At 42.3% G+C, this 15,705-nt stretch overlaps 1 protein-coding gene across 1 annotated transcript; it reads right to left on the bottom strand.

The window, feature by feature from the left end:
* Window positions 1-2,539: 2,539 nt before the first annotated feature.
* On the bottom strand, window positions 2,540-5,485 carry LOC104596151 (Tetratricopeptide repeat (TPR)-like superfamily protein). The gene has a single exon (XM_010257194.2). The coding sequence runs from the start codon at window positions 5,343-5,345 to the stop codon at window positions 2,817-2,819; it is 2,529 nt and encodes an 842-aa protein (XP_010255496.1). The 5' UTR covers window positions 5,346-5,485; the 3' UTR covers window positions 2,540-2,816.
* Window positions 5,486-15,705: the final 10,220 nt, after the last annotated feature.

The following is a 15,705-nucleotide window of genomic DNA, read 5'->3' as shown; positions in this document are numbered from 1 at the left end:
ATTTATGGATACTTTTTTGTGCTGATTTTGCTGATAATACAAACCAATTTTGGGATGAATGTTGTTGATAACAGGGTATACACAGCTGAGTTTATAGGATTAGTAGGGGTAAGTTCATTTAAAAGTGGACAAATGAAATTGATGAGCACCATGGTGTTGTACTATTATTATCACCACAAAATAAGAAAGGTTGTTGGAATGGGTTAAAAGGATTTAACTATTATTATGAATAATTGCTATTTTGTCTTCTCTTTGTAAACACATACTAGGCCTACAACTTATATGGTGTTGTTTATGTATAATTGCCATACTAAAAAAAATCTTTTCCATTGGATGGCTTGGTAACCGAATTTGATCAGGGAACTCAATCATATGGGGTTGTCTAGAATCACAGAAATTCATGTTATAACTGAAGATTTCAGATTTGAAATCTCTCTTTGTATGTATGCAACACTCAAGATTTCAGATTTGGGATCTCTTCTCTCTCTCTCAAGATTTCAGTCTTGAAATCTATTTACAGTCCACAAATCTATCTATCTATCTATATATATATATACATGCACACACAGTCCACAAAACCTTATTTCTCTCTTATTCAAGATTTCAGTTTTGAAATCTATCTCTCTCCTAATGAAATGTCAACTTGCATGGATGATGATGGACAAGTTTCTTGTTAGACAGATTAGGTATATGGATGATGTTTGACAGGTTTTCTTGTTGGAACAAATGTTGGATAGGATTTCTCAATGAAATGGAGGACAGGTTTTCTTATTCCATTCTAATGTGAATGGGGTTGAAGGAGTTTCAGGATACATATGACTAGTTGTTTCTTTTGAATATGGATGATGTTTGACATGTTTTCTTGTTGGACAGGTTTTCCTAAGCCTTTTGGATATGGGTTGATAAGATCTTTAGCATGTTTTAATGCCCATTGTTATCTTAACTACAGGTTTTAATGGCCACATACTATGTTGTCATCAAAGGTCATTGCCCTGGGGTATACTTGACATAGGCAGATGTACGAAGAAGCCGTACATCAATTTCACATGTACTATAGTAGAAATTCCACACCGTATTGTCACGGGGGTAGTTCTACAGCGGAAGAAACCCATGCGGCGTCCTGGCCAAGGCAGGCCAAGACAAGCCTTTGTGCGCTTAGAGGCTAGGAGTTGCCCGATGGGATGGCTCCACCAACGTCAGTAGCACTGGATCATGACCTCAAGTCCAATGGCCGGGGCACTCTCCTGGCTCAGACCGGTCCATGGGAGGCGCCGCTTACGTGCTAAAGGGGGACAACCATAATGGAAGGCGACCATGCACCGATGAGGTGACTTGGCACCGATGTGAAGGGTCTCCTGTATGCCGATGATGACAGGCACCTGTGTGCCATGATGATAGGCAACCGCTTGGGCCGGTACACACCCGTGCGCAAGGGGCAACGGGATAGCTCAATCAGCTTGGGCAAGGGACTGGCGAGGTGAAGGGACATGCTTGAACCAGGCCCACATGCCAAGCTTCCCTTGAGTATCGGTAGTGCAGTGCCGGTCCAACACTGTCCCCATGAGCAAGTGTGCGCCCATGAGGAACCCTGATAGCCATGCTAGCCGTTAACCAGGGCCGCCCCGCAAGGAGATGAAGGTCTAGGAGTGCCAAGATTAGGCACCCAAGGAGGTCGACCACCCCTCCTCAAAGAGTACGTTAAGCTTTTGGTGGTCTGCCTGAAGATGACATCAGTTCTCCCAAAAATCTTACAGGCGAAAATGACGGGCATGTCCCTAACGTAAGCCTACCAAGCATAGGCAAGGCTAAGCTTGCTTTGAACTGTAACAGTATGGCACACATCAGCTTAAACTCCAAGAGGAATGTTCTTTCACGCAAGAAAATGATGCGAACAAGGAATCTTCGAGAGAACAAATTCGGATGGAATGGTTGATCATTAGTTGCCTCGTGGTCAGCCTACTAGCCATGATTATATTATACTGTATGAAATGAAGAGAAGATTTTTTAACCCATTTCCCAAGAACTGTCGTTTTGTCAAATTTGATTGCCACGTGGAAAAACACACGTCCATGTCAGCAAACATAGCATATTATCGCATGTGTTGGTGTGAACAATGTCAAGCAATTGAAAATATCACATTGCAAAACTGATCGATTTTCTCAGTAAACAAACGCAGGAAAATGAATCTCACTATTGGGTGTTCTGACCTGCAAAATGCAAATGACTAAACACAACCCAAGCTGTAATAGATGAGTTAAGAATTGCCACCCCCACCATTTTAGATGAAGTTGTATATGTCCAAATCCCTCCCCACCCCCAAATAAAACTTGCACCATTCTCCCCTCTCACTACATGACAGGGCTGTCTTTTTCTGTTGCCTTCAACACATTTGTTTTGCAACCAGCACTTTTATTTAGATATGTGACCATAACTGCATTGAGTAATTATTTTATCTCTAAAACGAGGAGAACTAGGAACTGGTGGATCATAAGCCACTTGGCTGAACTTTTAACTGTATATTATGTTACTTCTGGACCAATTTTATCCAGGTCAGACAGGTTTCAGTCTGCATTGTATCTCTCCTTAGGTTGGTACATCAAAGAGAGAGAGCACTTAATTTTGTACAAAATTAGAATGCTGAATAACAAATGAAAAAGGAGAATGGTGTTTCAAATAATGAATTACTTCAACCACTAGAGACTGGCCACTCAAACTCCAATTTAGCAGGAATTAACTTGAATATATTTTCATAACCATGGCATGACTACCAAAATAGCTTGAAGATCACTGGTGGAAGGGGTAACCATTTGACAATTCTACCAATAATCCCTGCAAGAACATCTGCCCTCACTAAAGTGATGAAAGCAGTTTGAATCTCTCAAGATAATATGCCGTTGAAAGACTCTTGATATGAACTTTATAGCAGTGTGACAGTCCCCACAGACACGGAGGTTCTTGAAAATCCGAATAGGTGCTCCACGAGGCACACTGAGAAGCCCAAAAGCAACAGCCAACTTCTCACTGTGGTAGGTGAGGCCAAGCTCCTTACCCTCCTCATCCATGTCATGGAGTGCAAAGTTCATGTCTGGCACATATCCAGCTTCCTTAATTAAGCTCATGATCTCATCAACCTTGGAGTATATCTCTGACATCCTTGAATGGCTCCTATCTTCAGCTGTAAAGGTATGCACTTTGCTGTTGATCTCCATCCAACTACATCCTGGCTCTTTACAAATTCCTCTTGACTTCATCAGTTTCCGTATGCTCGCAGCATCATCCCATCTACCAGCTGCAGAAAACATATTACATAGAAGCACATAAGGCACAGCATTTGCAGGTTCCAATTCAAAAAGGTTCATTGCTGCCCTCTCGCCCAGTTCCAAGTTTCCATGGATTCTACATGCTGCCAGCATTGCCTTCCATACTGTTGCATCAGGTCTGATGGTCATTTTTTCAAGAATCTCCTTTGCTTTGGCAATTTTTCCAGATCTTCCAAGAAGGTCAATCATACAGGCATAGTGTTCGGGTCCTGGTGTTATGCCATGAACATCACCCATGGATTCAAAGTAACGGCAACCATCCTCCACAAGGCCTGCATGGCTGCAGGCAAATAGCAAGCCAATGAAAGTAACATAATCAGGTCTTATTCCATTTAGGATCATCTGGTCATAGAGCTTTAAAGAGTGTTCACCCCTACCATTCTGTGCATGGCCAACAATCAAAGCCGTCCAAGAAACCACATCCCGCATCAGCATCGAATCAAAGACTTGATGAGCATCCTCTATGCACCCACATTTTGCATACATGGTAACAAGTGAATTATCTACTGACAAAGAAGACTTGAGGCCACATCTAATAAAGTTTGCGTGAACTTGCCGTCCAAACTCCAAAATTGTTAGTTCAGCACAGGCACTTAAAATACTGGCAATGACAAATTGATCTGGATCAATGCCCACAATTCTCATGTTACAGAACAGCTTGAGTGCATTTTCATAGAAGCCATGGTGTGCATAGCCAGTGATGAGTGAAGTCCATGAGACAACATCTTGTTCAGGCATTCTGTGGAACACACTGAAAGCGCAATTTAAGTTACCTTGCTTTGCATACACATCAATGAGAGCATTGCTCACATGTTTGTAAGCCTCAAAACCAGTTTTTACAATCAAACAATGAACGCACTTGGCATGTTCTACATCCATAACGGAAGCAAGTGAGTTCAGTACAGATGGATACGTGAAATCATCAATCTTCATATTTCTCATGTGCATTTTCTTAAACAAGGATATAGCTTCTCTTTCAAACCCCTGCCTCACACACCCAACAATCAAAGAATTCCAAGAAACAATATCTTCGACCTCCATACTTTCCAACACTCTCCTTGCACTATTCAAGTCTCCACATTTTGCATACATGTCAAGCAATGCACTTTCAACAAATACGTTGACCCCAAAACCAGTCCGAATTATGCAACCATGCACCTGCATTCCAAACCAACGTTCCAAAAGTGCTGCACAAGCGGTCAATACACTCGGAAAGGTAAACTGGTTTGACCTAACACCTTCTGCTCTCATGTCTCGAAAACACTGCATTGCTCTAAGCTCATAGTTGTTTTGTGAGTACCCAGTAACCATAGCAGTCCACAAAACATGGTTTTTTTTATCAGGCATCATGTTGAATAGATACTCTGCATCCAAAATTTGCTGACACTTGGCATACATGTCGACAAGCCCTGTGACAACAAAAATGTCTAAATCAAATCGAGTCTTTATCGCATGGGCATGAATCTGTTCCCCTCTTCGAAGCATAAAAGAGACTGAACATGCACGAAGGACGCTGCCCAGCGTATACTGATTCGGCTGCAGCCCATCTGACCGCATTTGGCAAAATAATTCAAGCGCTCCCAGCCCATCCCCCTGACGAGCATGACCAGAAATGAGGGCGGACCAAGTGATTGAAGTCTGGGTTGGAGTTTGATCGAAGAGCTGTCGCGCCTCGGTTAGTCGACCCAATCTGGCATACGCGGAGATCATGGTGTTCCAAGAGAAATCATCCCGACATGGCATTTGGTCAAACAATTGGCGAGCTTCATCAACCCGCCCCGATTTAGACAAATCATCCAAAAGTCGATTTGAAACAAAAATGGAGGGAAAGGAAGCAGCAGTAGAGTGGAGAGGGAATTGAGTTTGTTGGACTGAATCTAGGTGGATGCGTTGGAGACATGATTTGAGAGGAGAGCACAACGGTCGACAACGCAATCTGTTCATAACCCCCTTTCCCGCCTTTTCTGTTCCTAGCGCTGAGGGAGTAGAGTTCCAACTTCCAACTGCCAAGCTAAGTGAGCCCATTAAAATTGGACACACGCACAATTGTTGACCGTCTGATCTCAACTGCCTTTGAAAATCGTAATCCTCATCCTACTCGTCATCTTTATCATATAATTTTGTGTTCATCAATCATATAATGCCGATCCGATGCTTGGTCTGGCTTCACGTCAACGCGACAATCATATAATTTTCTTAGTTTTCATAGTTTATAAAAATTTAAAAATGATACATAAACATAAATTAAATCTAAAATAAAAATACACTATATAGTAAATAGACATGTATGTATACACAAAATATGGTTACGTGATGAACCATTCGACCCAAACGGATGAACCACTGACCGCCACCGAGAGGAAAAAACGGGTCAACCTCCGCCTCAATAGCATTTTGTTTAAATAATTTATTAGGTAAATTATTGCATGCAAGGGCTTGGCAGTTGGCACGAACATGTCCAACTTGGCGTCTTTAGGAGGGCAGTGACGCACATGCGGTCAAGGTTTTTCATTCTTTTTATTTTTTAATTAGTAATTAATTAGGAACATAGATATAAATACATAATTAGGTTAATTAATGGAGAAAACGTGACGCATCTTACAATCCTTCCTCTAATGGGCAGCCACATAGATATTGCCATGATTTGGACTTAATGACGGCCATTTTACCATTTTTTTTTTTAATTTTTTCGGATAGGCAATAGCCATTTTAGCTGACGACGCATCAACTTCCACTAATTAAACCTGCATTACCGAAAAAAAATCAAGTTTGTGTTTGTTTGTCGATGTTTAGTAGTTGGGCGATCTTTGTGTTTGTTTGAAAGAGTTTGTAAGGAATTATTTTTCCCGGTGTTTTCAAAATCGGATTGGATCGGAAAAATCAGGAATCGGTTATTCGATTGGTTCCGTTTCACTCGAAAATTGTTTATTGGCAAAAAAAACCATTGATTTTGATCAATAAATCGCTGACCCAGCCAAAAATTGTTCTTGAAAACATTCCACTTTTATCATGGAGCATTTCTCAGAGATGAAGACATGTAGGTCTGCTTCTGTCGAATTTACTGCCATGTAGTTCCCTTGTATGCAATTTGAGAGAGAGAGAGAGAGAGAGAGCCTCAGTGCAAAGAATGAAAAGATATGGTGATAATGGGCAGCCTTGTCTAAGACCTCTAGATGGCCTCAAGTCATTTTCCATACTTCCATTTAACATAACTGCAGAACTAATGTTGGAGATGCACCGGTAAATCAAATTACAAAAAGTAGAAGAAAACCCCAAAAATTGAAGAACATGCATAGCAAAGTTCCATCCTAATCTATCATAAGCTATTAAACTTTGCTTAGGTCAAGCTTTAGCATGAAGTACTATATCTTCCCCTTTTGCCTTTTCATGGCAAACCACTCAGTTGTTAGTGTAAAAGCTGATTGGTAGGGAGAGATAAGTTTAGGAAGTAAAGCCCAGAGCGCCACAATTTTATATATAGGCCACAATGCATAAACCAAACATAACCTCTCATAAGGAGATTTAAAATAGTTATTCAGATTTTGTCAATACACCCTATGCTAGTTTTTTTTATGCGTGTATGTGTGTGAAGTCAAAAGCAAAAAGAATTTCATTGCATCAAGATAGTGATTCGGAGGACAGGGAGATGTGGCTCCAAGGGTTGGAGATGCCCATCATTTTACGTAGAAAATAAACTATAAGCCCTTAAACAAGGCATTAAGGTGGATGAGGTATCCCATTCCTAATAAATAGGACCTAATAAATCGACTATATGATGTAGAAATATTCTCTAAGTTCAACTTAAAGTCAGGATACTGGCAAATTATAATCAATGAAAATGGCAGATATAAAACGGCATTTACAATTCCCTTTGGACATTACGAATGTAATGTAATGTAATGCCTTTTGGTCTAAAAAATGCTCATTCAGAATTTCAGAATATTATGAATGAAATCTTTACTCCATACACTCAATTTACCATAGTGTATATAGATGATGTGCTGATTTATTCTCCATCCTTGAAATCCCATTGGAAACATCTGAACATCTTCCTACGAGTGATGAGGGAAAACGGTTATATATATATAAATACGATTGGGATGCTCTCTCTCTGCAGCAAATAGTAGATTCCCACGTGAGAGCACCCCTATCTTACTAATTACAATAACAGTAGTTACTGTTATTAATTATTGTAATTACTATTATTATTATAACAGTTATTAATTACTGTTATTATTAAAATAGTAATTACTGTTACTGATTATTATAGTAATTTAATAAATATATAATTAGTGATTATAATTAATAATTACTATTATTATAAATATTGTTAATAAATAGATATTTACTTTAATCTTACTTTAAATTAAAATTATAAATATTGTTAATAAATTTAGTAATTATTGTTATATTAAAAATAATTAAAAATGTTATTAAAAGTATTGTTATTGATTATTTAATAAAATATTATAATTACTATTATTGATAAATATTGTTAATTTAATTTAATTTTGGTAATTATTAATTTATTGAATGTTGTTATTAAATCCTATTCATAAATTTAATATTTACTTTTGTATTAAAAATAACTAAATAATATTATTAAAACTATCATTAATGATTATTTATTTAAATACTATAATTACTTACTATTAATGATAAATGTTGTTAACAACGTTATGACAACCAACAGTTCGACCGTCCAGTTCGAATGGATGGCCCGTTCTGACAACAAAAAATTACATGAAAAAAATTACAGAACCATTATGGCCACCGGTTTTTGGGTCGACAATTTGATCATTCGATTTGAATGAATGACCCATTCTCACAACAAACAATACAAGCAAAAAATTGAGTGTGTGAGGTCCATTAAGCAGTACCATACGTGTTATGTCATTCGAGCATGTGACTCATATGACCCGAAAATGGAACCATTCTGGCCTGTTCTGACAACAAAAATTAAAAAAAATAAAAAATGGCCAAAAACGATTGAATGAGTCAACGGGTTAATGGTTCGACCACTTGGGTCAATGGGTTGTTGACTGATTCAACGGTTTTTGGCCAGGGACCGGGATTGGGGTAAAATGGAACTAGTTGCCTGGATGGTACCCAATTAAAAAAAAAGGACCACCCATTCTGACAAAAAAAATTATAGGCAAAAAATTGTGTCTGAGGTCCATTAAGCAGTACCATACATGTTATGTCATTCGAGTGTGTGACTCATACGACCTGAAGACGGAACTGTTCTGCCCACTGATTTTCCGGCTGACAGTTCGACTGTTCAGTTTGAACGGATGGCCTGTTCTGACAACAAAAATAGAAAAAAAGACCAAAACCATTGAACGGGTCAATGGTTCGACCACCTGGGTCAATGGGTTGTTGACCGATTCAACGATTTTTGGCTAGGGACCGAGATTAAGATAAAACGGAACCGGTCGCTTGGATGGTTCCCAATTAAAAAAATTAAAAAAGGCCAAAAACCATTGAACGGGTCAACGGGTCGACGATTCAACCACTCGAGTCAATAAATTATTGACCGATTCAACAGTTTTTGACCAAAAACCGGGTCAACGAATCAACGGGTTGATGATTCGATTCCAGCCCCTGCGAAGCAAGGTCCCTCCGCTAATTAAGCATTTAAGGCATTTGCCATTTAAAAGTGTATGCATCATATAATAACCAACTACAATTATTTTATCATTGTAATAAAATAATCCATTCTTGCATTGTTAATGCATATTTTATTTGTTGATATAAAGTTTTTGGCCTTTTGTGATTAATATCCCAAGGGATTGATGGTATGGTAGACTTGGTTTAGTTTAGGCAATAATTTATAATTTTATATTATAGCTCTAACCTTAAGCTGATATAGATGATATTATGAAAAACGATTTGATCAATGACTTATGTTGCCCATTTATGTTGCCTTAGGAATGAGCTTTAGGGTTTGTGCTTTCAAAGATAAAAAGCGCAAAACAAGTATTTTTCCTTTAAATATTGTGTTTTTAAAATCAATTTTTGCCATACCAAACATTCAAAATATTTTTTGATTTGCGATCTGGTCGCTACTTGTTAGAAGGCAGTTCGGACGTTAGACTACTATGTGGTTGGGTCAAACTGCAAAGAGATTGTAGAGAGTTGATAGCTTTGAATATAATAGCAAGTGAGAGCTAAATAGTGCGTACCTTTGAGGTTGGAAATGAGACTTTTATATAGGCGTTGTTTGGTGTGGACTTCACGTACCACGTCCAAGATTTCCACGAAAACGTGGCTGGCCGATCCGAAGTCCTCGAAGGTTGTGGCGCACGTAGACTAGGCTTTGTGCCTTATTTGGTTTCCTTCAAAACATTTGGTGTGGGAGCTAATTTCCAGAAGACCCGGGAGTGACGGGATGCACACACGGAGGAGGTTGGTGAGCATGTCTCGTAGGTCACCACCTGGACCTCAATCGAGTCAACAAGTCCTCGAGGGAGGTCGCTCCTTGTGCCGGGGTCCCATGGATAGGTAACGATGAGGTACCCCAAGTTGGCCCTGGACAAGGTGCTCCTAGCTGCCCTATCGAGGTGCCCGAGTTGTGTATGAGGTCGCCAATTGGGACTTCATTAGGTCGGCGGAGGTAGATCACCAGTTAGGTCTCCAATAAGTCAGCAGATGGGTTTCCATCATTTTGGCTAAGGCAAGTTGATGGAGGATGATTTGGCCCGACCTCGTAGCATGGGGACATGTGGGTACAACTTGGCAAAAGTGACAGCTCACCGTGGCAGCCTGGCCATAACTCGGCATATTAAACTCGCTGGAGCCCGGCAATACAACTCGGCGGACGTAGCAGCTCGCCGAGAAGAAACATCTAGCATGCTCCGAATTCTCCCTAACGGAGGAGGACTCCCGAGCTCCTCCCAGTGGGCCCCGAACTCTTCCTTCCTGAGAAGGGAACACCCCGATCTACGAGAAGTATCCCAAACTGGGGACTACTTCGGGATAGCCCCATTAACGCTCCTGCCCATACTTGCCTAAGGCTTGCCTCAAGCACTCGCACCTTGGCTACCCCAGCACCCCGGTGTAGGGTAGCTCGGACCAAGGCAGCTCGGTGCAAAGTAGCTCAGCAACATGCAGAAAAGATCTGCTTGACAATAGTACCAGCCGAATCTTGAGGCTGCGCCCACGTCTCTTGTTAGGCGGCGTCGTGCCTGCCACTTCTGCCAGATGTGGCACGCCTGACAGGTCCGTACCCTGCAACGGCTGCCCACATCCGCCACCTCGGCTCTGGAAATAATGGCTGTGGCAGAGGCGGTTATGCCTAACTTGAGAGATCTTCAATATAAAAAGACCTCGATCCTCGAAGAGAAGAGGTATTGAATTTGCGCCATTTGCACTCTCAGCTCCTTGTTTGTATTCTTCAGTTTTCTCAGAGTTCTAACTTAAGCATCAGAGTGTTCTCACCGGGCGAGCTCCCCGGGAATTCTTCACCTTCCTCTTCGCCTCAAGTACCGTCCACCACCAGCTAGGAGCCAGGTTTCCGCCAGCTAGGAGTGTCCGGATCGCGCAACATCATTTGGCGCCGTCTGTGGGAACACTTCAAAAAGCCTTCCTCTAATCTCCACAACTCCCTCTCTAAAAATTCAGCATTCATGGCTTCTTCCAGCAATGCCGGACGAGGTGCAAATTGAAACACCTCTGAGGAACAACCCCAACTTCCCACTGTCCGCATCAGATAGTTCACCGTCCCCCTCTCTGCGGACGGAGTTCCCAGTATGAATGTGCCTTAAACAGAGGCACCCGTGAACGTTCCACTTCCCCCTACGATTGGAGCAACCTTCCCAGAACCCTTCGTCATCCCTCCGGTGGCCTGCCAAAGCCAGCTTGAGGACCTGATGCAGTACATCGTCTCGTGGCGGAAAAGAGCTACCCCTACCTCGCAGCCTGCAGTCAAGTCGGGGGCCTCCCACTTGCAGAAAACCAGTTCGAGGTGTTGGCTGCAGACTTGAGGCAAGGCCCCTCAGTTTGCAGCTACCAACAGTAGTCCGAGCCCCTCCCTGGGCCCATTGAGATCGGTAATACCGAAGACAACAACACCAATGCTGAGCCAGCAAGGAAGCAGCGGAGGCGCCGCCGAGCTCACCAAGCTCCCACTCATGATCTGCCCGAGCTCCGGGGTAAGGAAGAGGTAAGCGCGGGTGAGGTAAAAGTTACCCCACTTCTTTAAGTTCATTCTCCTCTGTCGCTAGAACTTCTTGTTGTTCCTATGCCAAAGGATTTCAAGCTTCCCCCACTGGATAAGTATGACGGATCCTTTGACCCGAATGACCATGTGGATGCCTTCCAGTCCCAGATGCACCTGGCAAGGGCCAGTGAATCCTGTATGTGCGTGACTTTCTCCACCACCTTCAAAGGGGTAGCCTGTACATGGTACCGAAACCTTGCGCCTGGATCGATAAGGAGTTGGGCGCAGTTCATGCAAGTCTTTGTTTCCCACTTTGTCACTAGCAAAAGATGCCCAAGAACTCAAGAGAGCCTCTTTGGCATAGTCCAGAAGGAAGGGGAGTCCATTCGAAGCTATATCAAGTGATTCAATGATGCTTGTTTGCAAATACCCGACCTGGAACCCGCAGTTCGGCTCACTGCGGACAAGCGAGGCATCACCCATAAAGAATTCAAGTGGCATGTGGTTGTTAATCAGCCCAAGATTGTGACTGAGTTCCTCAAGCTCGCAGATCAGTTTATAGGAACAGAGGAGGAGATCAACCAGAAAGGTGAACAGGCCCTTGAGAAAAGAAAAAGGGAGACAAAGCCCTCAACCCAGGGCGATAGTAAGAAGAAGAAGGACCAAGCTCGGGGGGCAAGGCCAGGACAACCTTTCCGAGCTCCGGTAGCAAAAAGGGCAGACTACATGCCCTTGAACGCGAAGCGGGTCGAGATCCTTATGGCCATCAAGGGCGCCCCGTATGTGAAGTGGCCACTTCGGTTGAAGGCAGACCCTAATGTAAGGAATAAAAATTTGTATTGTAATTTCCATAAAGACCACGATCATAGTACCGAAAACTGTAAAAACCTTCATGACGAGATAAAGGAGCTCATCCGTCGCGGATACCCGAGGAATTTTGTACAAAATACTAATAATAAAGCAGGTCGGCAGGGGAGCAGAGTAGAGACGCTCCCGAACCCAGCAGGCAGGTAGAGCAACCGCATAGGCAGCTCCCGAAAGAGAGACCAGTTCGGGGGACTATCCATGTGATCGTTGGAGGTTCAATTATCGCGGGCTGCACTTAGGCAGCAGCTCGGGTATCAACTCGCGAGGCTGCTAGGGAAGAGCAGAATCCCCTGAAGCGGCCAAGGATGGAAGACCCGATCTTCTTCACAGAGGATGACATGCACGGGGTCCACTACCACCATGATGATGCGCTCATCTCGTCATAAAGATAAAGATTAACGACTTTGAAGTCAGGCGTGCCATCATCGACTCGGGCAGCTCGGCGGATATCCTTTTCAAAGCAGCATTCGACCGGCTCCAACTCCAAGAAAGTGACCTGAAGCCCGCAAATACTCCCCTCGTAGGCTTCAAGGGAGAGGAAGTCAGGCCCCTGAGAAGGATTACAGTACCTGTGGAAGTTGGCACTTGGACTAGCATAGTGAGGCTCCACCACGACTTCTTAGTGGTCGCAACCCCCTCCCCGTACAATGCCATAGTAGGTCGGCCGATCATCCATGCCCTACGTGCTGTGGTCTCCACTTACTATCTGGCAATGAAGTTCCCCACAGACTTCGGAATCGGGATAGCGCGGGGTGACCAGCTTGAGTCTCGCAAGTGCTACGTCGCCGCCCTCAAAGGGAAAGCTAAGGTGGCCGATGACCTCGAGCTGGAACGACCTACGGAGCAATGCGAGGAACGAGCTGCACCCACAGAAGAGACAGTCTCCATCCCGGCATCGACAGAGGACCCAACTCGGACACTTCAGATCGGCGCTTCTATTGAGGAGCCTCTGCGATCCCAACTGGTAAGTTTTTTACTTAAAAATTTAGATGTTTTTGCGTGGTTCGCGGCAGAGATGCCCGGCATATACCCTAGCATTATGACTCACAAGCTGAATACTGATCCTATAGTTAGGCCCGTTAGACAGAAGAAACGCAACTTAGTCCAGAGCGATGGAGGGCAGTCGACGAGGAGGTCGGGAAGCTGCTCGCAGCTGGCTTTATCAGGAAAGCTCATTACCCAAGCTGGGTGGCCAACCCCGTTCTGGTAAAAAAGGCTAATGGGTGCATGTGCGTCAACTACACCGACCTGAACTGAGCTTGCCCAAAGGACTGCTTCCCACTCCCCAGGATTGACCGTCTGGTGGACGCGACCTCAGGGCATGAGTTGCTGAGCTTCTTAGATGTCTATTCGAGCTACAACCAAATCAGGATGGATCCAGCTGACGAAGAAAAGACTGCCTTCATAACCGAGCTCGGCCTGTACTATTACAAGGTCATGCTCTTTGGGTTGAAAAATGCTGGGGCAACCTTTAAGAGACTTGTAAATAAATTATTTGAGCCACTGATTGGTAGGAAAATAGAATGTTATGTAGATGATATAGTCGTTAAAACCCAATTTTCACATGATTTAATACAAGATTTGCATTCGGTTTTTGAAATTCTATGTAAGTTTAACATGAAATTGAACCCGAATAAGTGTGTCTTCGTTGTCACCTTGGGTAAATTCCTTGCAAGTGAGAGCTAAATCATGCGGACCTTCTAAGGTTGGAAATGAGACCTTTATATAGGCATTGTTTGGCATGGGTTTCACATACCACGTCCGAGATCTCTAGGAAGACGTGGCTGGCCGATTTGAAGTTCTCGGAGGTTATGGCGCACGTAGACTAGGCTTTGTGCCTTATTTGGTTTCCTTCGAAACATTCGATGTAGGAGTTGGCTTCTAGAAGACCTAGGAGTGACAGGATGCACACACGGAGGAGGTTGGCGAGCACATCTCGCGGGTCGCCACTAGACCTCAATCGAGTTGACAAGTCCTCAAGGGAGGTCGCTCCTCGCACCGAGGTCCTTTGGACCAGTAATGACGAGGTACCCTAAGTCGGTCCTGGATGAGGTGCTCCTAGCCGCCCTGTCGAGGTGCCCAAGTTGTGTATGAGGTTGCTAGCTGGGACTCCATTAGGTCGGCGGAGGTAGGTCGCTAGCTGGGTCTCCAATAAGTTGGCAATTGGGTTTCCATCATTTTTGCTAAAGCGAGTCATCGCTCTTGTGGTATCGGGGTGTCGTCCAACTATTTTGAGATACCACGTGTCATGATGTCAGTGGAGGGCCAAATCTGCCCTCATCAATTTCTTTTTTGTATTTTACAGCTCAAAGCCCAAAAGAAAAAGCTTGTCAAAAGGGAGAGAGCCCTAGATTACTTATTATAAGTATTCCTTCCATTGATAATTAAAAAGTTTAAATAGGACTTTCGCTAATCAACAATCATTTTGATGGGTTGGACCCAATTTGATGCTTTCCTTGCCATGTGAGGTATACGTAACAATTTTTTTTTAGGAAAACAACACCCGCCTTTAAAAGAATAGAAGCCTAGAAGGCCCAATCAATTGATCAGCATCTACCCAAGTCATCTCCATGCATCCAAGTCATTATGCCCTTGAAATAGAATTGGGATATGCTCTTCACACATCTCACATTGACCTCACAGCCACATCTTATCATGCATTTGAAAACATTTTCTATGAATAATAAGATATAAGTATGGGAGATGTTCCCAATGCATGGTGGCATGCACCCATGAGGTCGATGTAAAGAGCCCTATGTGATGAACAGATCCAATAGATTCCAAGAATTTAAAACTCGATTCAAGATTTCATTATTTCAGATTTGGATGTTAAAACTTGCTCTATTTAATAATAAGATTCGATGTAGATTTGATCACATTTGATCCAATTAAAATCCAAATTTAAATAAAAATTATTATCTCTATTTACATATAATAATGTTTGATTTAATTATTTCAGATTTGGATGTTAAAACTTGCATCTATTTAATAATCAGATCCGATATGGATTTAATCACATATAATCCAATTAAAATATAATTCAAGTCTAAATAAAATTTATTATCTCTATTTACATATGTAATATAATAACGTGTCTACATAATTATATAAAGTTTATAATTAATAAATTTAATATTATTATTATATGAGATTTCCTATAATTTTATTTAATTTTATAATTTCACGTAATTTGGATTTAAAATTTCAAATTTTCAATAATCAGATATAATTTGGGTAACCGGTTCATATCCTTAACCCGACGTGATCACGGTCCAAGAATTGGGTTAGTTGCAGACTTTCAGTTTCAGTCCATACGTGATATCAGGTGCATAAATTATCATCAAGCTTATTGTTATT

The sequence above is a fragment of the Nelumbo nucifera genome, chromosome 1 (genome assembly GCF_055504915.1).
Source record: "Nelumbo nucifera cultivar China Antique chromosome 1, China Antique-T2T, whole genome shotgun sequence".
Lineage (NCBI taxonomy): Eukaryota > Viridiplantae > Streptophyta > Magnoliopsida > Proteales > Nelumbonaceae > Nelumbo > Nelumbo nucifera.
The sequence above is the reverse complement of the archived record's forward strand: the minus strand, read 5'-3'. Positions and strand labels throughout refer to the sequence as shown.

What these genes read in the sequence shown, in the direction of transcription:
- LOC104596151 (XM_010257194.2), bottom strand. Translation starts at nt 5,345, where the DNA reads ATGGGCTCACTTAGCTTGGCAGTTGGAAGTTGGAACTCTACTCCCTCA.